This window comes from Lepidothrix coronata, unplaced genomic scaffold (genome assembly GCF_001604755.1).
Source record: "Lepidothrix coronata isolate B3197 unplaced genomic scaffold, Lepidothrix_coronata-1.0 Scaffold160, whole genome shotgun sequence".
NCBI classification, from domain to species: domain Eukaryota; kingdom Metazoa; phylum Chordata; class Aves; order Passeriformes; family Pipridae; genus Lepidothrix; species Lepidothrix coronata.
Window position 1 is genome coordinate 1,271,563 of NW_016690340.1, and position 25,866 is coordinate 1,297,428.

A 25,866-nucleotide genomic window follows, 5' to 3' on the forward strand; every position below is an offset into this window, starting at 1 on the left:
AAGCATAAGGATGTCTGTGTTTTTTATGGCAAGATTTCTTTCAAAAACCACCTTTTTCTGTCTATTTTTTTTTTTTTATAACAGAGCTTGATGCCCCCAGCCAGGTCGAGGCAAAAGACGTCACGGACACCACAGCCCTCATCACATGGTCCAAACCCCTGGCTGAAGTGGAAGACATAGAGCTCACCTATGGCCCCAAGGACATCCCAGGGGACAGGACAACCATTGAGCTCTCTGAGGATGAAAACCAATATTCCATCGGAAACCTGAGGCCGCACACAGAGTATGAAGTGACACTTGTCTCTCGTCGAGGGGACATGGAAAGTGACCCTGTGAAAGAAGTGTTTGTCACAGGTAAGAGGCTGGAGACCAGCGTGGAATCAGCACATTTATAGAGGGACATGGAAGTGGAGAATGGTTTTTTTGTCTGTGCCTCATATGCTTTCCTGGCTCGACAAAATATTTAAAATGTAAATATATTTTGAAAACGGGATTTAGGTCATTGTGTCTTGTACCCTAAATCTCTCAGAAACAAGTTCCTCTGGATTATTCTTCTGTCTGATGAGCTAAAGGTCTTCCATGGCTCCTGTTCCATCTAAGGCCTTGTTTCTTGTCTAAATATGTATCAGGTTAGCAAAGAACTGGTTTTTTCCCTCCTCCAGTTCTGCAAATGTTTCCTGTTGGGCTTTTATAAATTGACTTTGCTCCTCAGTGCCCCTGGGAATGTTTTATGAAAGTGTGGGTCCTGTAGCATGTTATCAAGGTTTGATGCATTAAGGGAGAAAATGGTGCATAGAGAATTACCTCTCTTTTCATCCTAAAATACAGTTGTTCCTTCAGAGCAGGATTTGAGGTCTGAACAGTGAAGAGCCCATTGAATTTCTACATAATATTCACCTTTTTTTTTGAGACTCAGAGTTTCTTTCAGCCACAAATGCAAGATATTTACTGAACAGAAACTCTAGAAATGATTAGTTCTTTGTTCTTAGCAGCATTTTTCCTTTCGAAAGCTGAGGCATTTATAAAGGAAAATAGTGTTTTCATCCAAATACATTTTTCCACAAGCCTATTTTGTAATAAAAAAATATTTATTACTATTGAAAATGTTATTTTAGTCTGAGGAGATAAAAGTTTAATTTCTTGAAGTGATGTTTTCTCCAAAGCTGATGAACTCTCCATTTTATGCCAAAAGAAATCTGCTTGGTGTAGTTAAGTCGTATCAGGTGAAGAGAAACTTAACTTCAGAGTTGTGGGTCATTTCACCTTTTAAAAAGTATTGTTAGAAGAGACTGTTGTCTCTTGACAACATGAGAAACATTCCTATTTATTTATTTATTTATTTATTTATTTATTTATTTATTTATTTATTTATTTATTTATTTATTTATTTATTTATTTATGGATTACAGACTTAGATGCTCCCAGAAACCTGAAGCCAGTGTCCCAGACAGACAACAGCATCACCCTGGAGTGGAGGAACAGCCACGCCAACGTCGACAACTACAGAATCAAGTTTGCCCCCATCTCTGGTGGAGACCACGTGGAGATCACAGTGCCAAAGGGCAACCAAGCCACAACCAGAGCTACACTCACAGGTGGGTCACACATTTCAGAGCAGATGTACTGAAGAAACCCTTCTCTGTGAGGGTGGGGAGGCCCTGGCACAGGTTGCCCAGAGAAGCTGTGGCTGCCCCATCCCTGGGAGTGTCCAAGGCCAGGTTGGAGCAACCTGGGCTAGTGGGAGGTGTCCCTGCCCATAGCAGGGGGTTGGATGAACTTTAAGGTCCCTTCCAACCCAAACCATTCTGTGGTTCTCTGATTTTTAAGTGCACCCAGTTAAATTAAAATCCCTGGGATGTGTCTGTCCATGCCTGCAGGTGGATGACCAGCCAGCAGAAGGGTTTGTAGCCATTTCCCTTCCACGTGCATCCCTCAATCCCACCAGGCAGTTCCCTGAGTTCTGGGCAGCTCCACATCTCTGTGGAGGGGGCTTCACACCCTGAGTTCCAAAGGTGTTTGTATGTGCCAGGGATGGCATTTACTGGTGCCAGTCTGCAGCTTCTCTGTGTACCTGCAAGTTGCTCTCCCAGCCTGCAAGGCCAGGTCATGGTTCTTCCTCCATGTCGTGTGGGTGCCAACCTGCTTTTCTTTGGCAGAGCTACTCCCACTGCCAGCTCTGGAAAGTAGAGGCTATCTCTGATTGTGCATTTGCAGTGTCCAAAATGCAATGTGAGTCAGACATAATCTTTGTCCTTTGGTATGTAAGTGGAATAAAGATTTATTAACATCAGGTCAGGGTTAGCTGAAACCTCGATTCCCTGCAAGCTCAGGAAAGCATCCACCTTACCTGGCACACATTCAGCCTTCCTTGTTAAAACAAATGCCTGTAGGTGTATTCCATGCACAGGAACTCATATTCCTTTTCCTTATCTCTTAGGTTTGAGGCCTGGAACTGAATATGGCATTGGAGTGACAGCAGTGAGGAACGACAGGGAAAGTGCCCCCGCTACCATCAACGCTGGCACTGGTGAGTACCTGACCCACCTGACCCCCCTTTCTGCTCTGGAGGAAGCACCAAGTCCTGTGGGGCCACTCTTTCACTTCCAAATGATGCAGTAAAAACTATTTTAGAAAGTTCTTAATTTCAGTTTGCTCCCAATGGGGCATTTTCCCTCAAGGGAAAAATCTGTCCCCTAAAGATCTTGACCTCTGAGTGTGGCTTCTTTTTCCTGTACAAGGATTTCTCAGTGTTCTGGGATTTTCATCTCCAGGTGAGCTCCTCAGTGGTAGTTATGCTTACACTGATTTGGCCACCCTCTAGTTGTGAGGGTTTCTGGCAGGTAGTGATGGCCAAAATGTTGATCTGGCCATGAGTGCAGCCTTGGTGATTCCAAGTCCTGACTGACCTTCAAATCCAGAATTTTTCTCACAACTCCCCCCTTTTCCCAGGTAAATTCTCTGAAGGCTTTAATTCTGCCTCTCCTGCATGTGAAGTGAGTGTCAGTGGGGGAAATCTGTCCTAGTGTGGTTTGTTTGTAAAAGAGAACTTCATCACCCTCTACCCAAATGGGCTTCAAAAACTCCAGAAGGTGGATAAGACCCTGAGCTGTGCCCAGACACCCAGCGGGGATGTTATTCTGTCTGTGCCTGTCCCAGGGCAGTTCAGAGACATCTCAGCTGTGCTTTTTTCAACTCGTAGATCTCGATAACCCCAAGGACTTGGAAGTCAGTGACCCCACTGAAACCACCTTGGCCCTTCGCTGGAGGAGACCGGTGGCCAAGTTCGACCGCTACCGCCTCGCTTACACGAGTGCCTCTGGCAAGAGGAGTGAAGTGGAGATCCCAGTGGACAGCACCTCCTTCATCCTCAGAGGGCTGGATGCAGGCACAGAGTACACCATCAGCCTGGTGGCAGAGAAGGGCAGGCACAAAAGCAAACCCACGACTGTCAAGGGTTCCACTGGTGAGTAACAGCTCTTGGTGGGTGCCCTGCACAGGACCAGCCCAAGGACAACCTCACCTGATTTTCTAAGCCGTGTCTGAGGCTTAGAAAATCTGCCTCAGACTTAGCTCTGCCTAACATGCCACACTGAGGGATAACTGTGCACTTCCCTGCCTACTGTGTTTAGCTTCGTGTTCTCAAGGATTTCTTGCTTATTTTTTGAGAGGTTTCACAAAGGACAGCCACTGGTCCTGCATGAAATGCAGAGCTCCTACTTTGTTTTACATGAGGCTGGGGTTTTTTGTGCGTTATAACTTGCTTTGTTTTCTACAGCCAAAATCTTAGAGGAAGAGCAACCAGAATGTTTAACATTGCTTGTTCCTGCCTAATGAATTCTCTTCACAGCAATCCTTCAACCCATCATGCTTCAGCAGGGTCAGCAGGGCTCTGATGCTGCCCTTTTTCAGTTTTCTCATCCAAAAGTGGGAAAGGTGACTGCTCCAAATCTGGTTCCAGCCACCATTTCCACTGGATACTGTGTCTTATATTTATCTTCAAAAAGAGGTCCATTTCTACCATCTCTCTTTGTCCAAACCACTCCAACTGACCAGTGGCAGTGGACTCACTGAACAAGGTTTTATTCTTTGTGAAACATTTTGACCCAAAGTTTGTTGCACACAGAGGTACACCTTGCTGCAGAGCACAAATAAATCCTGAATCTTTATGTGCCTTCACCTCAAACTCTGTGAGGCAAAGCTTGAACTGCTCTAAGTGAGCAGAGACTAAAATCAGAATCAGCTGGGCTACAATTGTTGTCTTTAGCAGATATCAAGGTGTTTATCCTTTTCTTCCCAAACACCATCTCTGAGGTAAACACATGCCAGACATTGTGGATTTTACAAATTAATTAACTATACTATATACAATTACTATTACTATAAATAAATACACTATATATAAATATAATAACTATTTGAACTGATCAAAACTGGGCTCATATTCCCTGGCAGTTCATGCCAGCACTACCTCTGATGCTTTATAGAGACAGTAATCCAGGACAGCAGAGGGTTGTATGGAGTGGTGTAAACTACAGGAGACCATCAGCACTGAATTAGTTGTTTGATGCCTCAGGCAGGCAGGGAAATCCAGTCCAAGGCAGGGAAAAATTAGGAAGTCTTGAGGCACAACATACAAAAGGATCTGAAGGTTTATGTGGCAGGAGTGAGCAGGCTGCAGTTTTCCAAAGTTCTCTGTTTCCCTGTCTGTCTGAAGGCTCAGAGGTCTCAAAAGAATTCTGCACAGGTGGTGAAAAGGCAGCAACAACCTGCTGTGGAATTTCACAGTCTGCTCTTTCCACCAGGAGCTTGCAAAGCTTCACAAGGTGGCTGCTTTTCCCCGGTTTGGCTTTTTATTTTTTTCTTATTTTTCTTTAGAAATACCTTCATCTGGCCAGTGTTTTATGTCTTTACTCAGAGCAGCCAGTAAACACAGAGCTCCCTGCAACGGAGCAGCAGTTGAATAACCTGTCTCTGTGACCTCCCTCCTACGTAGGAATGGACAAATCCAAACACGAGCACGGGGAGCAGAAGTGCTCTGGAAGCCTGAGCAGTACAACACAAGTGGGCTCTTCAGTTTGCTTTTCCATCTTCCTTCAAGTCAGTCCTCTTTTTCCAGCGCTTGGGAGGTCCTGGAGTCCTCAGGCTGAGCCAAACAAACTTGTTTCTCTTGCAGAGCCCTGGGGGACCTCAGATCCTTTGCACTGCTGGGGAAAGTCCTTGGAGCAACCAGGGGGAGAGAGAGAGAGGGATGATTGAAGTGGGCAATGCCAGCAGCACAGCTAGGGCTGGACTGGCTCTTCCCCATGGGTGGAGGAGGCAGTCCTGCTGTTTGGAGGGTCTGTGCCACCCCTGCTGAACAAGGGAGCCAGCAGCTGCAAAAGGGCTCAGTTTTCCTTTTGGGCTTCCTTTGCTCCTGCAGATTGCCAGGTTTTCACCTCATATTCTTCCCATCCTCTGGATGGTTCAGTCAGGCTTCCCTGCCAGCAGGTATCCAGGAGCTTCCCACATCTTATTTTTATTTGCTTGCACAGTGGATTTTATAGCGTTTTAAAGCTTCTTTCAACTCCAGAGCTGAAAATCTTCTCTGGGAGACTTCTCTCTCCTCTCACATTCTCCCTGTTATCTACTTGTGAACATCAGCTCTCCCCTCACAGGCAGCTGAAATGTTCAGGACTCATGAACCTCTAGCAGAGGACATGTCACAAAATCTTCTGTACTGTAGGATGGCAGATGTCTGTTGCTTCTGTCTCTTCATGTGGATGAAGTGCAGCTCAAGTGACAAATATTTTTTTTTAACTGATATCCACGATTCTGCATTCAAGGGATGGCAAAATGTCACTTTATTTTGTTGGAAAGACTAAACCTTTCACTCTGCCACCTGCTTGTTTGTCTCCTGTAGCTCTGTACAGTGTAACCCTAATTCAGGCAGTGAGTCCTGACCAAGAGGAGCTTCCTTTCTCTGGGAGTTTTCCTGCTCCAGAGGCATCTGGGATTCAGGAGATGTGCTGAGGGACCTCGAGGTCTCAAGGCTAAGAGACCACAGCTTTAGTGCCTCGTGGTGTGTGAATACAGGAGTCTGCACTGGTTTTTGGGTGGAGTTTTGGAGCTGTGCCCACTGCAGAGACCTTCCTGCCCAGGAAATCCCTGGCCTCCAAGCTAACACTTCCCATAAAATCAAGGTGTGTGGGTTGGCTGGAGTGCAGAGCTGTTCTCTGGAGCTGTGGCCCCAACAGGTACCTCCTTTCTGTTCTTAATGAGGGTATCACAAAGGCCCCACCCAGCACTAAGACCTGACTCAGAAATGAGCTTTTTTACTCGTCGGAGGGCCCTTTGTGGCAGCACATCTTGAGAATGTTCCATCAGGTCTCCAGCTGATCTGCAGGGTGAGCACGTCACCCAGCTCTGAGGAAGCTGAGCAGCCAGACTGCAGCTTTGTTCTCCCCTGCTCTGGTTCTGGAGCTCTGCCTGCAGAGCACAATGTGGGGCCTGGGGCAGGATGGATGGTAATCCATCAGGCATGAGAGGCCCAGGGAGACAAATGAGTGAACATGAGAGAAACCAAGAGCCAAGCTCGAATTCCTCTGCTGAGGGACCCAGATTGTGCAGCAACTGTTGATGGATCGTGGATGTGATACTCCCCTGCCTCTGGAAGTGGGTTTGCACATCCGAGCATGGCTTTTCCATTCTGCTGAATGTTTTCAGGCAGATTTATGCTGTTTACCAGAGGCCCTTGTCTGTGTTGTGCGTCAGTCCCTCTTCCTCTCCTGGCTCCTCTGCTCTTAGATTGCACCACCCTTTTCTGTACAAACTCAGGGAAACATTAGGAAGAGTGATTAGGTGAACCAGCCCCATGGGAAACTGCAGTGCTGACCACTGGGAAACTAAATCTGCCGGGGAAGAAGGTCCATTTTCTCAGCTGAGAGTACCTGGAACCTGACTCCCATAGGAGGATTTTAGTGGTAGCTGCTGTAGCATTTCTGGTTTCTGATGCTGCAGTGGCCTATTCATGAAATTCAGAGGTGCACAAGCACTGTTAGCCCACTTTAATTACTTGAGAGAGGGGAAAGTGGTTTAACAAAGGGGTCTGAAAAGAGTGCAGATACCATCATGTGTCACATGTGTGGTGGTGTGATGAGAACATGGCTGTCTCCAGGTTGCAGCCTGATTCAAGTCATGTCTGGGGTGATTTAAGGACAGTCCTTTCCTGATTCAAGAATATCAATGATACATGTGAACATAAATCCCTGTTTGCCTTACAGGCTTCTCTCCTTCCTGGGGTGAGCAGAAAACAATGTTTTTACATCTGTGCTTGCCCTGAGAGTATATTTTCAAGATAACATTTCTCCTTTTATTTGAAAACATTTCTAATTGATTTTACTCCTCTGAAAATATATTTCTTTCTGATAAATGTGTTCATTTGGAGACAGATAATGAATCCTGAGTACATATTTGTGCTGAGCTGACTGATGGTGCTGGATGACTTGGTCTCTCTTAATTGAATGCAAGTGGAGCATGAAAGCAAGGAAGTCACTGAGGTGTGAAATGATGTGGGTTTCCACTAATGAGGAGATAATTCTGCATGTCAAAGAAGTCACCTGCCTCTTGCCTTGGGGCTGTGATCACGAACACATTCTCTGTGACTCCACACTCCTCAGATTTTCAGAATCTGGCTGTGCTACAGGATAAGTCAGGGATCATTCAGCATGTTGAAGGCCAAGGCTTTTCCCTTTCCGTTCCTTGGGATCTCTCTAAAGAAAGATTGCTCAAGTTCTTTCTGCCCTAGTGTTTAACTAAGGTTGTGTCCCCCCCTCCACTTTTTCCTGCATGTATCCCAATGCCTGTTTTTAATTGATCTCTAACAGGGTTCTGCTGTGGCTGATTTCTGGCTTTGGATGTGTTTGTGATAGTTGGCATGGATTCACTCCTGGTTTGTGGCAGAAGCAGTAACTGATGGGCTGCAGTAAAGACAAAAGGCATGTTTGAGGCTGAGGGTTCAAATCCTCACCGATGTAAATGAGCAAAGCTCTTTGGAGGTCATCAAAGAGAACTGATTTACATCAACTGAGGATGTGCCCTTTCTCTGCTGGAAGCATTTGAGCTCAGCTCTGGTTGTTGCTCTGGACCTGCTGGTTATTGTGGTTCTGGGAGAACCATGGTGTGCTTGGTGATGCTGCCTCTGCTTTTGGCCTGGATTCAGTCTCCAAAAAAAGGAGAACTCCTCCTTTTTCTCTGCTCTTGGAGCTCCTCAATGCAAAGCACATGAACTGTGCTGAAGCAGATGTAGTTTGATTTATTTGGGTGTTTATCATCAGGAAGTTTCAACTTGTGTTTTGCCTCTGTTTAGCACTTCTAGTCACAACACCTGGAGAATCGATCAGTGCAACCTCATTTAATCCTCTCAGTTATTTAAGCACCCTCAGCACTGATTCTCCTGCTCTGCTTTTGGTGCCCCTTGACCTGCCCAGCTCAGAAGCCACTGAGCTCTTCATTACTTCAGTATAACTCCCAAGACTTTCAGAAGTTTCCCCCTGTCCTGGGCAGCACAGGGTGTGAGGGATTTGATCAGTTCTTTATCACTCTGAAAGACCTGAGCAGTTTGAACAGAACACAGGAATATTTTTGCTGGGAAACCATCGAGAAAACAGAAATCCCCAATCTCCCAGCTGGCACAAATTCCAGATTAACCTCCATGGAAGCACTCAAGGCCAGCTCTCTCAGTCCCTGGAAGCCATAGCTACTACAGGTATTTTCCATGGATTCATGAGCCATGTGTTCCTTTGCTGCTTTAAAATACAGACCTTCATTTCCACGTGGCTGTTCCACTGCAGAGATTCTGGGCTTTGTGAGTGATGCATTTCCTCTTAGTTGGTTTATTCTTCCTTTTGCATGGGATAAAACTCTTCTTGTTATGCAATGAGAGCCTTGAGTGGTGCAGAAAATGCCCCATTCAGCTTTTAAGGTGATTTAGCATCAAATCTCTCTTCAAATTGCATGTAAAGAGAGGTTTTGATGCATTTGCTATTGGTAAGGAATGTGAGAATAGCAAAATGCTGCAGGTGTTTGTCTGGGATGTGGTTCAAGTACAAGAAAGATTACAAGCAGTTTGCAGCGTTGGCATGGAAGTGGCGATGTCAGAGAAGAAAAAAAAAAGATTGTAACACATTGGGAGTTACCTTTCTGAAAATGTTTTTTCCACCTCTTACCCCGTTATATGAATTTCATGAGGAATTAAGCCTATAGACACAGGGCTGAGATCAATAATAATCAAAGTACCAGTGTGTAAGTTCAGATCTGGAGACTGATGACTGCCTTTGTCCAGCTCTCAAACCCAAACTGCCAACATGAGGTAAAATATTTCCATGGAAACACACAGATCATTTCCCACCAACTACAAGGCCACAACAGCCTCATCTCTCAATGGTTTGTTCTCTCTTTTTTTTTTTTTTTAAGTAAGAAACATCATCCCTCGCTATTTATTGTGACAGTGGGTGTTTTGTCATCTCTAATGGATGCTGTAATTAATGAGGCTTTTGGAGGTCTCCAGATTGGTTCATGATTTCATGTGAGAATCTCTTGGTGCCTGGAGAGCACATGAGGGGGTCGTGTTGCTTCTGTCTCAGATGTGCCTGAGGAACAAATGGGAGGAAAAGGGACTCTGCATCTTGAAGAAGAATGAGCATTCTTCAGAGAAACCTGAATTGTTTTAACCTGTGCTGATCATATACTGATAATATACTCATTATAATCAACATCAAGATTTAGCCTTACTGTAACTTTTGTTTCGTCTTCATTTTAAGGGAATGTGTTTGTTTTCTTTGTTTCTGTTGCCACCAACAGATCATTATTTCTGATAACCAGTTCCTTTGTTGTCCTGCTTTCTCTTTTCCAGATAACAGTGATGTCTTGACAGGATTCATATTTTACCTCAGTGAATCTTCTTTCTGTTCCTGATAAAGCCAGACAGCTCTGGATTAATGCATTTTTTTGTTGCTGAACATCATTGTTCTTTCATAAACAATCTCTTTCCTTCCAGCAGGATGGGAAAAACTCATCAAAACTTCTATGTTCCTGAGTCGTAGCAATTTACTGATTTATTAATGAATCTCACTGAATATAACTGTGATACATGACTGCTCAACCTCTGAAAATCCAACCCCAGCTGCCTCTGAGCAGTCAGACAATAATCACTTTGTTTTTACAAGGAGCAAATTTAGCTGAGTGATGCTGCTGAGCCTGATTTTCATTTCTTCCAGAGCTCCTTTAACTCCTGTCATAAAATATGCAGAAAGCTTAAGTTGAAGTTTACAATTGGCAAATCAGATCCACTTCCCCTTCATGCAGCACCTCTTGAAATTCTTGGTCATGCAAAATGGGATTATTCAGAGAGACTCTGTTCTTATTATAGTGTTTATGTGTCAACAATGCAAATAAATAAGAAATGTGCTAGAAAGTCTTTGTAACCCTCAGGTCAATGATAGCTCAGGTAGAAAAAAACAGGTATTACTCTGTCATTTCCCCATGTCACTGCTGATGTTAAGAAATCAGTTGTATTTCCTTTGGAACAAAGGACTTTCTATTCTTGCTGAGAAAATGAGCTCAGCTTTCAGTTTTAACAGCATCAGAGATTTAAGAGCTCTGATGGTTCCCAACTTCCTTGGCCACCCCCGTGGTGGCTTCTGAGAATGTTCATGGCTGTGAATGCACATTTCAATTTTAGATTAATAGCAGTAACTCTGAAAATCCAACCTCCTGTGCCTGCAGGAAGTGTTTTGTGCACAGAATAATGTGATATAAGGAAGACAAATCCATTTATAGACGTGCAAACACAGAGGAATTTTCCTCCTCTTTATTGTTTTGTAATAGAAATAGTTTGGAAGCATAAACAGCATCATTCATGTGGACACAATTAAAAACATAAACATCTGAATCCCAACTGCTCTAAACTCAGTGTCTTCCTGTCCTGACACCACAGTTACTTCAGAATGGCAAACATTGAGTTATTAGGAGTGTAGCAGAGTGATTACAGTAATATTTGTCTCAAAGGGAGTTGTTATTAATGTTGGCAAAACACTGGCAGGTGTAAGATGGTTTCTGTGAGCAGCCTTTTAGTATTAATGTGGGTAATATTTATTATTACAGTTCTTTTCTTACTTTTCTCTTTTGCCATGTCTCTAAAGAGACTTTACTTGTAGTTCTCTCCAGAGAGACTTTCCTCACAGTTACCTGGGGCAGCTGAGAATGTAAATGTGTGTGAGGGCATCTCTGTGCAATGCAGTAACCCAGAACATCATTAAACAGTACGACATCACCCCTGCCCTGTAACCCGAGTAACAGATTGACTCTCTGTCCTTATTCAGAGGAGGAACCCGAGCTTGGGAAGCTGTCAGTCTCCAAGGCTGGCTGGGATGGTTTCCAGCTCACCTGGACAGCAGCCGACGGGCCCTATGAGAGCTTTGTCATTCAGGTGCAGGAGGCTGGGAACCCCGAGGAGAGCCGGAATGTCACAGTCCCGGGGGGACTGCGCTCTGGGAATGTCACAGGCCTCAGGGCCAGCACCCCCTATAACATCACACTGCACGGGGTGATCAGAGGCCGCAGGACCACCCCCCTTTCTGTTGAGACCACCACAGGTATCTCTCCGAGTCGCTCCTCCAGTGTTCTTCCCAGACAGGGATGTGAGCCAGAGCTCTTCCAGCTGCTGGCTGGCTGTGCATGGGGGGCACTGAGCTCCTTAAAGCTTGGCTGAACAGCTCTGGCATGGAAATGTCTCAAGGTCAGACCTTCCAGCAAGAGTGTCAGTGCCCTCGTGCAGCCCTTCCCCTGTAGGAATGCTTTCCCTCTTCCCAGCTCAGAATGGCTTGTTTTGTTCCCTTTGCTCACTCACCTGCTGGTTGGCACTAACACCAAACCCAGCTGGCTGTTGTACATGCTTGGAAAAGCCCAGGTTGCCTGGTAAAATGATAAAAATCCTTTCTCTACAGCCCAGATTATCAAAGCCAGGGGGCGTGTTTAGTTTTTTTTTCCTTCAGAAGCTTCCTCTGAAATTCTGCAGTAGCTTCTGTGTAAATTTGAACTCAGGGGGGCATAGTGTGTGTATCTGCCTCAAGGGCAGGGACAAACATCTTCTACGTGTTCTCATATAGAAAAGGACACAAATTAATTCTTACCAAGAGTAGTATCATATATTAAGTCATCTAAGGTCATTAAATAGTCTGATTGGGCTGAAACAAATATAATGCAAGATCAAATTCAGAACTACCCTGGTATAAAACTGCTCTGAAAGAAGGAAGGCCATCCTTTCGTTATCAGAATGTTGCCTGACGCTCACCAAGAGCCGCGAAAATAATTTCCTGGCTGTTCCTGTGAAAGGCAGCAGTTTTAAATGAGAGCTTGGACTGTGAGAGGTAAATATCTACTTCCATTTATCCTCGTGGCTCACTGCTCCTTCCTGGTGTTCTGATCATGGTTAATGAACAGAGCATGAATTAATTGGCACTAAAGGAGCACCAGTGGCTCTTCCTTCAGATAATTTCTTGTAGACAACATCTTCTGCCTCTGGGCTTCCTTACAGACCTTGGCAACCTCCTGTCATTGTGAGATAGCCAGAGCTGGCTCATGCTTGATTTCCAAGCACATATTACCCAGCCCAGAAGGGGATGAAAGTCCATGTAAGAACTAATCAGAATTAAAACATGAGATGCAGCAGAGCTTAATGGTTCCAACAGTGCTTTAGGCAGAAATGTGTCTGGTACCAGGTTCTTGCCTTGGGCTGTGTCCCACTAGAAGTGCTGTGCTTTGAGGGTCCTGAGTGGGAGCTGGTGGCAGATTCCCACTAAAAACAGACCAGCCTGGCTGGAAAAACAAAGGAACAGACATCATGGGTGTCCTGCTTAAATCTGCAAAGTGCTCTCTTTCTCTTAAACCAGTGAAAACAGCAGAGGATGCCCTGCTGAGGTTTTCCCTTCCCTTTCTGGGTCTGCTCAGCACCAGGCTTTTCAGAATTTTCCCTTCTAGGGGCTTCCAATTATCAGAATTTTATGCCTCTTCCTGTGGCTTTACAGGGATGTCCACAGAGAGGAGGAAACCCCAAGGCAGCTATCCCTGTTTTGCATTTTGTCTCCAGCTCCAAAATTACAAACCAGCTTTCACTGGCTTAACCTGAAAGGGGAAGTGGCAAACAAACCCCAACCTTTTCCTTTGGATAAAGCAATACCTCCAGTTTTACCTTCTCCTAAAACTGACTTTTCCAAATGGATTCAGAGAAGGTTTTTTTGCATCTGCTTTCGTGCTCAGACCTCAAAGATGTATGGCTGCTCCTGCAGATAGGGGGGACAGCCATGGCTTTAAAGCTTACTTTGTTTTTTAGTCTTATTTAACAGTCTGTGCTGCTTTCATTTGATTTCTTCCCCTTAGTACCCATCTGCTTGTAGCAAGCTTTTACTCACACACCCCGTTGTCCAGCTTGGAGTGCTGCCAGCATGGGCAGAGAGGAGCATTTCTGAGCAGCAGGAGGAGGTGCAGGGCTGTCCCTTCTGACCAGTGTTGTTTCCCTCCTCAGGAGAGCACCCCGAAGTTGGTGAGCTCATGGTTTCCGACATTACTCCCGAAAGCTTCAACCTTTCCTGGACAACCAACGGGGCCTTCGACGCCTTTACTATTGAAATTATTGATTCTAACAGGTTGCTGGAGCCCATGGAGTTCAACCTCTCAGGCAATTCAAGGACTGCTCATATCTCAGGGCTTTCTCCCAGCACTGATTTCATTGTCTACCTCTCTGGGATCTCTCGTGGTTTCCGCACACAGACAATAAGTGCTGCAGCTACAACAGGTACATGAACCTCCCTCGCTGCTAACTCTCATTTTTTCTAACTCTTCCTTACAGGTTGTGCCCTTTTCCCTGCCCTCAGCTCCCCCACCAATCCACTGCCAAACTCTCTACCTCATTGCTTGACACCTTCTAAGGAAGACCAACCTGGGACCTTTTGAATTTTTGGATGTTAATCCACCAAAATCCATCCAGCAAAGTCAGTCAGTCAAGTTTTGCTGTGATTTGAGTCACACGATAAGGTTGTTCAAACATTAAGGTTGGGGCAACCTCCGAGGCAGATGAGAAGCAAAACACATTTCCCAAGAACCAAGAGGGAGATGATTCATTATATTCACCCTTCAATGTGTGTTTGCATCTGTCACAAAGCCCAGAGCAGACACTATTTGTCTCAGATAAGCTGATTTCTGCACACAGTTTTTATCCTGAGTCTCTAAATAGATGTCAGGCACGTTTCAGTCTGTGCCAGCAGGATCCTGCAAGGCACATTCACTGCTTGAATTCAGCTTCAGTGTTCCGTTTACATTGGATGAGAGATTGAAAAAGTCCATTTGACTTGATGTCAGTGACTGGAATAGGCAGGCATTTAGTTGTTGGCACACTGCACAGCTCGAGGTCTTAGAGCTGACAGTTTTTCCAGAAAAGACAGGGAAGTCAAACGTTCAGTGTGCTTTAGCCAAGGACAGTATGAGAGGCTGGACTGCAGGAACAGAAGGTGCATTCTCACTGTAGGCAGATAAGAGCTCACGTTGGGATCATTTAATATCTGTGCCAAGTTTTGCCTGCTGACATGATCTTAGGAAAAGTTGCCATGGCAATTTGTCACAGCAATAGGTTAATGTGGTAGATGAAAGCAGAATATCACATCTCAGCTATCAGGTAATGCAGTTTGAGTTTCCAGCGTCAGCAGGCTGTGAACATCCTCACTGAATGATGGGTGGCATGTTCAGGGTGACTGCAGGGGTGATGATGTGAAAAACATGGAGAAACTCAAGGCTAGATGACCTTTGTGACCACTGGTCATGTGAATTCAAGCTTCTATATGAATTTATTTTGTTGCTTTGGCTTTTAATAATTGCGATACATTTCCGTTTGTTTTTCTTCCCGTAGTAGAGGAACCTCTCCTTAGCAAACTCACTGTATCAAATGCTACCTCAGACAGCCTGTCACTCACGTGGGAAGCACAGGACAATGCCTTTGACCATTTTATCCTAGAGGTCAGGAACTCTGACTTCCCTTTGGACTCCCTGGTGCTCACAGTGCCGGGGGCCTCCCGGCGCTATGTGGTGACCAACCTCAAAGCTGCCACTAATTACACTGTCCAGCTCCATGGTGTAATTGATGGGCAAGGTGGGCAGACCCTGACAGCACTGGCAACCACAGGTATTTCACTGTTTCACCTTCCAGGTTTGCTTTTCATTCTTCTTTCTTTCGCTGTCCACCGAACTGCTCTAAAACGTGGCTCCAACTCGTCATCGTTCCTGTGGTAAATTGTAGGGAGACCGCTCTGAAATACACTGAGAATGCTCAGAAAAAGAAATGGAAAAGGCTGAAAAAGTGCCCCCAGCATTAAGAGAGTGGTAAACCATGATTGGTTTCCTTATATATACACTTCTCTGCAAGTCCTGTGTATATATAATTGACCTGCTCCCGGTGGTTGATGTTTTTCATGGAGCATCTTTGCACTTGATCCTGAATGAAGTTGCTGTTCATCCCACCCTCACTTGCCTTGCTGTGGGTGGGAGGCCTTCATGTCTTTCTCAGCCTGGAGAGGCACCTGCATGACATTTTTGTTCTTCTTTCTTGAAACCAAATGTCTCCCGAGACATTTGCATCTCTTGTGGGAGTTTCGTGCAGCATGTGAGATGACCAACCAAAAGTGCATGGAGTGGTTCTGGTTCTCATGTTCTTCTCTGCCCAGTATTTTTGTGTGTTCCCAGAAGAGAGCAGGGCTCAAAAAGCAAGGTCTCCCTTTCCTGATGGTCATCCCACCACTCTCACTTGCATTGCTGCCTTTGAGTCTCTATGACCTGTCTCGTCCCACTGGATGTCACAGCTTTTCCCGTGGTGATTCCACATGGCAGGAGATCACTAAGACTTGCCTGAAGAGATAACTTCCATTTGTGTTGCATGTAGCACTCTTTGGAGTCAGGTTGCCATGATGGGAACGTGCCTGACCGGATGCAAGTGGCATGTGAAGGAATGTGGCCGTGCCAGGATGAGTTTGGAAAGGTTCTGTTTGCCCTCTCTGACCTGCATGTGAGGGCTCTGTGCCCGGTTTCCATGGATTCTCCACCCAACCCTGTTTGCCTTGTGGATATTCTCATCCCCTCTGTCTTCAGGAGTGCCAGGCTTCCATGGTGACACCTTCCTGTCAGCCATGAAGGCACTGATGGTCACTGGTTGGTAGCATGACCTCTGCATGTGTCCTTAATCGGGGCCACTTGCACTCACCTCTTCCTACAAAACTCCAGGGAAGAAGGAGGACTATTATTTAAAAGTCTTGCCATGAGGGACAGGAGTAAAAGTTGGAACATCTTGCAGCAGTTCATGTTTTAGTCAAGAAGAAGATTTCATTCTTTCCTCATTCTCTCTGTTGGTGGGATGCATCTTTCTGACTTTTCTCCCAGCATGAATCATTTAAATAGTTGTTTTTCTGTGTCTCACTGGCTGCATTTCCCAAGGTGTTCTTGGTTTGTACTCAATTGGCAAGAGAAAAAACAGTAACTCAGCCCAGAGAGCAGCCACAGGATTCTCTGACCATCTGACTGCTGGGTCGTGTTTGTGCTCTCCCTGTGCTTTAATGAATCTTTAATGATTTTATGCTGTAAAACAGAATGGGTAAGGAGCTCTCTCACTCCTGGAGGACAAATTCTTCCCCTGACAGGGGAGAGATGTGATTTTGACTTTCCTCCTGCAGCAAAGTCTTGGCTTCTTAAGGAAGCGACCACTGAAGAATCAGAAAGGAGAGCAACAGCAGGGCTGTTTATTGTTCAGTCTATCAGATATTCCCTGATTGTGCCTGATCAGAGGATGAGGAACACCTTATCTGTGGAGCCCAGGGAGGTTTTGGTCTGAGATTAGTGCTGAGATAATCACTGTTAGGACTGAAACCCTTCATAAACTTCAGGGTCCAAAAATAGAAGTATCTACAACTCCAGGCAAGAGAAACACTAAACAGAAGCTGAACTGGGATTTCAAGGATTCCTGCCTGAAATCTACTTTATCTGTTTTGGAATTGCTGTGGGTTTGTATTCCCATCAAATCCCCAGTGTGGAATTCCTGTAATTTGTAAGGTTTAACCACAGAGCTGTGCTCTGTTGGTGCTTCTGTAAATCAAGCCCACATTTCATTAGGTAAATTGAGTTGATTTAAGAAAATTGAATGAAAATATAATTTTAAAGCCAGCACTAATTTCAGTGGCTTCTTTCCAAAACCTGACAAAGCAGCTCTTGCAATGCTTTTTTTTTTAATTATTATTATTATTCAACCACTGCAAAGCAAGGCTAAAAGGTTCTGAGCATCTCTGAACCTCCTGTGCTGATTCCCCCAGCCCCTCACAGCGTAACTGTCTCCTCACCTGTGTTCCTTTCTCCCTCAGAGGCTGAGCCACAGCTGGGCACCCTCACCCTCACAAACGTTACCCCTGACAGCTTCAACCTCTCCTGGACCACCAGAGATGGGCCCTTTGCCAAGTTTGTCATTCCCATTAGAGATTCCCAGGCAGCTCAGGAGCCCTGGGAGCTCACGGTGTCGGGGGGCACCCGCAGCACCCACATCTCAGGCCTCCTAAATGACACTGGCTGTGACATTAACATTAAAGGCACCACCAGGGCAGGTGTTCACACACAGCCCCTCACTGCTCTTGTCCTGACAGGTACCTGCTTAAAGCTTTGGAGTCTATTTGTTAGCTCGAGGAAATGAATATCCCACTATGGATAATGAAAAGGACTCTGCAGAGCTGAGCAGCCCGTCCAGTTTCTTTGCAAACTTAGGGCAAGGAGGGGTCAGACCAGGCATGTTGGCCTTAAAAAAATTTCTAGGAGAGGTACTAGGGTAAAGTGAGTTAAAATGCCAGGTTGGATGGGGCTTGGAGTAAAGGCCTGGAGCGACAGGACAAGGGGGAATGTTTTAGATGGGATATTAGGAAGGAATTCCTCCCTATGAGGGTGGGAAGGCCCTGGCACAGGTTGCCCAGAGAAGCTGTGGCTGCCCCATCCCTGGAGGTGTCCAAGGCCAGGTTGGACAGGACTTGGAGAACCTGGGACAATGGGAGATGCCCGTGCCCATGAAAGGGGGTGGGATGAGATGAGCTTTAAGGTCCCTTCCAACTCAAAACATTCTGGATTAAGAGCCCTCTAATAATCTCTAATAATATTTTTAATCTCACATCTCTAATAATATTTTTAATGCCTGAGGTTTGAGGGGAAAATTTGCATCTGTAGTTGCACCTGAAGGATCCCAGAGAGCCTTGGATTTTAGAAGATCTTCTATCCCATGGTGTCCCCTCAGCACATCCCTTATGTCTGAGTATTTTTGCCTGAGTTTTGACTGGGATCAGCATCCTAAATGATTGAATAAGCATCACAGAGTTCACCTTCTATGAATCATGTGGCCAGTGTGTGCTACTGGAAAAGAATCATAGAAACACAGAGTGGTTTGAAAATTGGGATTGGGAGAGGAGGCTTCCCACAGCAAGGGAAACATGGGACACCCTGCTCAGCAGGAGGATGTGCCAGTAGCTCACAGAAACCTGCTGGTTCAGGGTGTTGGTGTCACCCAACACCCATCCCAGGAAAATCATTTCAGCAGTGTGGGCTCAGTATTTGTTTACTCACCCTCCCAGAGACAAACCCAAACTGTGAGTCTTTGGGATTGCTCGATTATAAGTGATTAAGATGCAAAAGCATCTCAAAACAGAGTGAATTCGAGCTGAATCTCTGGCACCCAAATGTGTAAATATTAAAACATGAGGAGTTCCAAATTATAACACTTCAGGAGGGAGTTTTTATGCCAAATTCCACCGACATCAGTTTCAGTGGTTGTGAAACGTGAAAACCAAACCCAAAGCCCTTTTCAGGAGAAGGTTCTGTCTTTAACTAACTGGTATTTTCTTAAGTGAGTGGAATTTGAGTGGCTGGAAGATGGGATGAGTCAGGTCCTGAGCCAACAGAGCAGGTTTGACAAACAGTGTAGAGAAACACAAGCAATGCCTGGGCTGCAGGATCAAGGCCAGGGCTTAGCAGAGCAAGTTGATCTTCCTATTTGACCTGTCAGATTTTGAGTGAGAAAAATACACCGAGAATCTTGTGAAATTTCAGCCTTTTTTTTTTCCCTGAGTCTTGGTGGATAAGTTTTGAAGAGTTGATCCCTGTCTTTTGCCTTTGACTAAAGTCATGCTGATGTGAAAATTATAAAAAACCCTCCCTGGAATTTCTTTAAGTTGTCAACATGCCCCACTAGCTATGACTCTGACCCCTCCACCACTGAAAATTAAAGCTGGGGATATTCATATGAAGTAGAGAGGTAAAGGAGCAAAATACAGGAGCTGTGAGTGCCAAAGTTGCTGCTTGTCCCTGAAGCACTGATGGTGGAGATAACTGGAAGGAAATGGAAGTTTTTGTACAGCATTTCTAAGGCAGTTTTGGTCATAACTGTCTCCCAGTGCATGTTAACAGGAGAAATGAGCTTGGAAGGAATTTCAATGGAGCTTGAGTTGAGGCGCTGAGACACCCTTGATGAAAATTAAAAACTGAGCATCTAAGTGGAGACTCCATTGAAAATCCTCATCCTGTGGTCCTGGCTCTGCACTTCTATTCAATCCATGCTTTGGGGGAAAATGTGGTTTTTTGCTTGGTGGAACCTGTGACACTTTCTAATTCACGATATTTTTCATTTTTTTTTTTTTGTGTGTGTGTGTGTGTTGTGTTTTTGCACCTTCCCTTCTTTCAGAGGCCATGCCCCCACTGGGAAACCTCACTGTGTCTGACATTAACCCCTATGGGTTCACAGTGTCGTGGATGGCATCGGAGAATGCCTTTGACAGCTTTCTAGTGGTCGTGGTGGACTCTGGCAAGCTGCTGGACCCCCAGGAGTTCCTCCTTTCGGGAGCCCAGCGCCAACTGAAGCTTAAAGGCCTCATAACTGGCATTGGCTATGAGGTTGTGCTTTATGGCTTTGCCAAGGGGCACCAAACAAAGCCCCTGAGCGCTCTGGCTGTCACAGGTACTTTGATGTGAACAAATTGTTCTCCTCCACCCTCTCTTGCTTTCCTTCTCCCGTGGGAGACGTTTCGTGCCACCCATTTGCAAAGCAAACCTTGGCTTTTGCATCCTTCTCTGCATCGTGGCTCCACGTAACCCCTCGGGACTGGCAGGGGCACCAGGGGAACTCTGGGCCTTTTAACTTGTTTTCCTTTTGATTTGATGAGGGATCCTGCAGAGGAGCATGTTGGGGCTTGAGGGGTGAAAGTGTCTGGTCTTGCAGGTCCTTCTAACCAAAGTCTTTCGAGAAGAATGGCTGCATGTCTCGTTAACAAGAACGGGAGCTCCTCTTGTTAGCAGCTGCTGGGCACATCAGCATTCTCCAACAACATCAGCATCCTCCAACCTGCCAACCATCAGGACCTTCAGGAGGTCATGGATCTCTTGCCATGGCCTCCTTCCTTTCCCTCTCTGTGTGGGTTCCACCCACAGCCTGTCGAGTGTGATCGTTGCCACCTGTAAAGCTGGCATCTCTCTCCACACAACAGCTCATTTCCAGCCACATCAGAGCTGCTGTTTTCCAGCAGCGCTTGAGCTTCCTCGGAAAACCCTTGCAGATCCTCTGGCCCCACAACCATCAGTTCTCATCTGCAGTAAAGCTGGGGGTTATCTGGTTGGAGGTTTGTGAGAAAATAAAGAGGAATGTCTGTCTGTGGAAGGAGGAATTGCACTGGAGATGCTGTAAGACAGGAGCAGCTCCAGCAGCATTTCTCTAGGTAATGAGGCCTGAGCACATTGAGTTAAAGATGTTTTGCAGGTAATTAATATTTTCCGGCTCCTGGGATCCTTTTGAGTGGGTTCATTCACTAAAGACAGTAGGTCTTGCATTTGGATTGAAGTGTGCTGTGTGAGGGATGTGGATTTTCATGATTCCCCTTTGCTGCTTCAGCAGTTGTTTAACAGCAAAGGACTCAACAGAAGCATCAAGGATGCCAGAAGTGCATGAAAAAAGGGGGTTGCATGGAGAAAAAGACTCTTTCCAGTGGCTTCTGTGTTGTTCTAACAGAGAGAGGCCTGACAGTGTTCCAGGCATGCCTGCAGTTCCATAACAAGCTTGTTTTTATTGTACATGAAGGTGTCACATAGGTAGGGAGGGAAAAATTCACCATTAGCATGTGTAACTTTGCATGTTGGAGGCAGAGGTTGTATGTCCATGCAGTGGATTTGCTGTTGGAGAGTAAAAGCTGGAATGGGCCTGCACACACATTTATCCCCTTTGGTATGTTTATAACACTAATAATCTCTTTTATTTTTTTTTTCACTAGCTGGCAGATTGTTTCCCTTGCTTTGAACTGTGGTTGGATTCTTGCAGTGTGCTATAGCCAGGCCTCAGGCAGGTCTCTGATCAACTCATTAAACCCCCATTTCTTCTCCCTGCTGCTATCTCCTCCTTTTTTTAGAAGCAGAACCCGAGGTCGACAACCTCCTGGTTTCAGATGCCACCCCGGATGGATTCCGCCTCTCCTGGACTGCAGATGACGGGGTTTTCAACAGTTTTGTTCTAAAAATCAGGGATACCAAGAGGAAATCCGACCCACTGGAGCTGATAATCCCAGGCCACGAGCGCACCCAGGACATAACAGGGCTCAAGGAGGGTACTGAGTACGAGATTGAGCTCTATGGACTTAGCAGTGGACAACGTTCTCAGCCTGTAAATGCAGTAGCAACCACAGGTATTGTCTCTGCAGTAGGAAAAGTGTAACCCGTTAATTCCTCTTCTTTTCAGCACCTCTCATTTTCACAGCCAGCTCGTGCTGGTCCTGAGCTGTCTCCTGCATATCCCTTATCCACTGGCTCGATGTGGTTGTTTATAACCAGTCTCGGATTCTGCAGCTTCATCACTGTCTATTTAATAGGGTTTAATTGAATTACTTTCATGATCTGGAATTAGGCAGCAGAGTCTGGCAGTTAAAGCGTTGTCTTTGAGGGCCAAGAAATATTGTCTCTGCATCAGCCTTTTTCAGGGATTTCCTGTGGCTAATTACATCTCAGCACTGCACAACAATTTACCTCCCTAGAAAAGAATTATGACAAAATGAATTTACCAGAGCCACTGAGAAGTTTTATTTATGCCTTGATCAGCAAAGGCCTAAGCACCATTAACTTAGTCTGATCTTACTGGGAGCAACGTGTGCTCAATAATTCAAATTGACTTGAGTTTCTGGCAATATCAAAGCTCTGATTTGGGTTCATAATTGAAACATTTCATTTTGGCACATAAGAATGAAGTGCTTTGGTTTTTTTCCCCACCAAAGTCATGGTTTCATTTTGAAACATATTTAAACCTAAAGCAAATGAATCCGTGTCCCGTGAGCCAAATTCACTCTTTTAAAAATTCTGAGCTTGCTGATACGAAAAAGTGGTTATTTCAAATCTGCTTCATTCCAGGAGGAGGGGAACAGGAAGGGGACAAGTCTCTGAGGGGAGACCTCATCAGGGTCTGCAACGTCCTGACGAGGGGGAGCTCTGAGCTCTGCTCTGGGTGAGCAGGGACAGCACCCAGGGAATGGCTGGAGCTGTGTCAGGGCAGGGTCAGGTTGGATCTCAGGGAAAGGTTCTTCCCCCAGAGGCTGGTTGGGCACTGACCAGGCTCCCCAGGGCAGTGGGCACAGCCCCAAGGCTGCCAGAGCTCCAGGAGGGTTTGGACAACGCTCTGAGGGCCAGGGTGGGATTGTTGGGGTGTCTGTGCAGGGCCAGGGGTTGGACTGGATGATCCAGGTGAGTCCCTTCCAACTCAGGATGTGGTTCTAAGTTCAAAGTTCAGTGTGTGAGGAAGCCAACAGGAATCCCTAAAAGGGGTATTTTCCCAGCTGTAGCAGAACTCCAGGCAGCACCCAGGGAAAGGGCAGCAACAGCTCAGTATTGAGCAGCCTTTCCTAAAACAGCCTCCTGCTTCCCCCTGATTCTGGGGCCAGCACAGAAAGGCACATTTGTGCCCAGCTCCTCTGAGTGCCATCACATCCCTCAGATAAACAGCCAGGGCACACACTCACTCACCCAGACATTTACAGGAAGCAGGACCTGCATCCCTCACAAACCTCTGCTCTCTGGGCTCCTGCAGCTGGACTCCTAACGGAGAGGGATGTTTAAAGCCCACTGCACTTGGGAGCAGCATGTCCCCATGTTCCCTGACTTCCAGGATATTTATGGCAAACCACCAAGAGTTATCATTTTCCTCATGGCTACATTCTTATTCACTTCTTTCAGGGAGATTTATGGCACCTCCTGAAGCCAACAGCCCAAAAGATGTTTGTCAGCTGGAAACAGCCCGTGGATAATTGACAATAGAGCTGGAGCCACAAAAATCCAGCTCAATAATTCACACTGCAGGTTACACCACATTTGGGTGGTTGGGCTGCCAAGGCATCTAACTAATTTCTTTTTTAGGAGTTGATTATTGCACGAACATATGTATATTTATAGCATTTCCAGTGTGGTTGCAAAGAAATATTTCCATCCCTGAAGGGGTAATTCAAACAGGCTTGTATTCAGCCACACTTGATTCTGGCCTTTGTAGAAGTGAGTAAGGAATAAATCAGCTAGAAAATCTTTAGCTTTAGTGGAGGAGATAGTAAAAGAGCATTTTTCTGTGTTTCTTGTGTTGGTCCTGCAGCTGGTACCTTGCTTGGAGACTGAGGTGATCTCCCTTCCTCCCATCACACCAGGAATGTGATGGGAAACCACTAGGAATGGGAGTTGACAATAAATATCTTCCCACACCCATCACAAGGAATTCTTCCTCCATAATTGACTCGTGTGTAAAAATGAACAGCAACAGTTTCCCCCCAGAGCTGCTGACAATAATCCTCTTTAGGGTGCTGATGACACCCACTGTCCCTGCCCTCTGCAGCAGCCTGGCAGTTTACCTTCATCAGTCCTGTGATGTAAAACATTGTAAAATCACTGCAGGGCAAGGCAGCAGCACACAGACCTGCAGGCTCTGACCAAGGTGGCACAGGGGGGTTTGCCCACTGCTGCTCTCAGTTGGTGTCTTTCAGAAATCCCTCTGTAAAATGTCAGTTAAAGTGCATTTCAGCCCCCACCCTGGGACCACAGCCCAGCTGTGGGCCACTTCATATCCTCTGTAGGAAATATGGGTTCCATGCTGCTACCTTCCTCTTCTCCTGATGATGTTTTGCCACACTGTGACAGCATTTTTCATCTGAGGTGATCCCAGAACACTTCACGTGCTCTTTATATGTGATAAATGCAACCTGCTGCTTCCTGCTGCTTAGGAGAAGAAAGCCAGTGAACAGCAAACTCTAGTTTGTTGGGAATGAGATAACAATTAACAAAACCCATCCCTAATGAATAACAACTGTGGGGGCTTTAGCAGCCTCCCAGGAAGGTTCTGTCTCATACAGCTCTTGGAGAATGATGCTGGAGGATAAAGGTAATTAATTACCTGTACCTGCCCAACAGATGAGCTGAGGTCCTCTATGAGTGTCAAGCCAGAAGCACACTGGCCATTTTCTCTGCCTGCTCCATTTTGGCTTTCAGGTAGCTCCAGAAGATGATTTTCTTTGCTTCTTTTTAATTTCCCTGTGCTCAAAGGTATTACTCTCTTACATCTCTGGGACTCATTCCAAGACTGATGCTCTGATGGTCCATTAATGGACTTTTTTTTGTCAGGTTCTCTCCCAGGAAAGTTGCTGCTGTTTGTGGAAAACTCACGTAGTCAAAGCTCTTCTTCCCACTGTTTGTTATGCACCTGGTACAGAAAACACTCCTGAGCTCCACGGAACTGTGCCCAGCAGAGTCCAAGTGGGCTGGGTTGGTTATTTCATTTCCTGGGAAAGGCTGGAATTCCCCATGTGTGTGAAAATGGAGTGCTGGTCCATCTCTTTGGTCTCCAAAGAGCACTTTTCTTCAGCCACTCAGGGCACCTCTAATGTGAAGCCAAATCAATATGATTTTCACTTCTCTCTCTTGCCCAGTTTTTCTTTGTGCTCTTCAGCTTCCTTCAGACTGCCCTTCAAACAGGAACACCCTTGTGTGCCCTGTAGCCTTTCCAGCCCCACCTTGCTTTGTTATCTTTAATTCTTTTCTTCCCTTGGCTTTTCCACGTGAGCAAACCCCACAAACACAACATGTCTGGTGAGCTCCAGAGGAATAATTTACATTTCTCTGCAGAGCTCAGTTGTTTTTCTTTCCTTGCCTTCCAGCTGATTTAGTGCAAGGCTGCTGGAGCTTTGGGGACTCATGGAACAAACAGCCCTCTGACTCTTTCCCTCAGACACGTTCTTTCCAAGCTATTTCCAGCACAGTCCCTTTTTTTTCCCCTCCTCTTGCCCCCCTTCCCCTGCCCTCAGCCTGTCTCCACTCCTCTTAACGTGGCTGATGTTTGGTATCTCTCCCCTTTGTGCTGCTCTGTGTGTGCTGTTTAATTTTTTTTAACACATCAGAGTTGTTTTGATTACAGCCAAAAAAGCTGGAAAGTTTGGAAGTGTAAATGTAAACCTTGGAGTGACAGGTCCCTCCACCATGTCCTTCCAGAATCCCTTTCCATGCTTGTTTTAGAGGAGCTTAATTAAGCCTCAAAGTGGAATATTTCAGATATGTGTTGCTTTCATCTTAAGTTTGGGTCACTTTGGTAAAATTTCGGCTCTGGGACTCAATGGAAAGTCTAAAAACCATCCAAGTGAAACGGAGGTAGAAAAAACACTAAATACAGTATTTCCTGGGTGATAGAATGGCATTTCTGTACATGTGCCTCCATGTTTTGTTCTAACACTGAAATCTCTGTTACTCTTACGTAGGTACATGTTGTATTTTTAA

The 25,866-nt window shown here is 45.7% G+C and overlaps 1 protein-coding gene across 3 annotated transcripts in view; it reads left to right on the forward strand.

Annotated features, from left to right (window-relative positions):
* Window positions 1–25,866, forward strand: part of TNC (tenascin C) — a 69,814-nt gene that overhangs the window by 32,962 nt on the left and 10,986 nt on the right. The window contains exons 7-13 of one of the 3 annotated variants that reach the window (XM_017829245.1): window positions 85–354; window positions 1,410–1,595; window positions 2,438–2,527; window positions 3,200–3,463; window positions 11,358–11,630; window positions 13,559–13,828; window positions 21,489–21,761. In XM_017829245.1, the coding sequence (XP_017684734.1) occupies window positions 85–354; window positions 1,410–1,595; window positions 2,438–2,527; window positions 3,200–3,463; window positions 11,358–11,630; window positions 13,559–13,828; window positions 21,489–21,761 (1,626 nt within the window). The remainder of the gene's footprint in view (window positions 1–84; window positions 355–1,409; window positions 1,596–2,437; window positions 2,528–3,199; window positions 3,464–11,357; window positions 11,631–13,558; window positions 13,829–21,488; window positions 21,762–25,866) is intronic. The other 2 variants (XM_017829246.1, XM_017829247.1) reach the window with 2 other exon arrangements.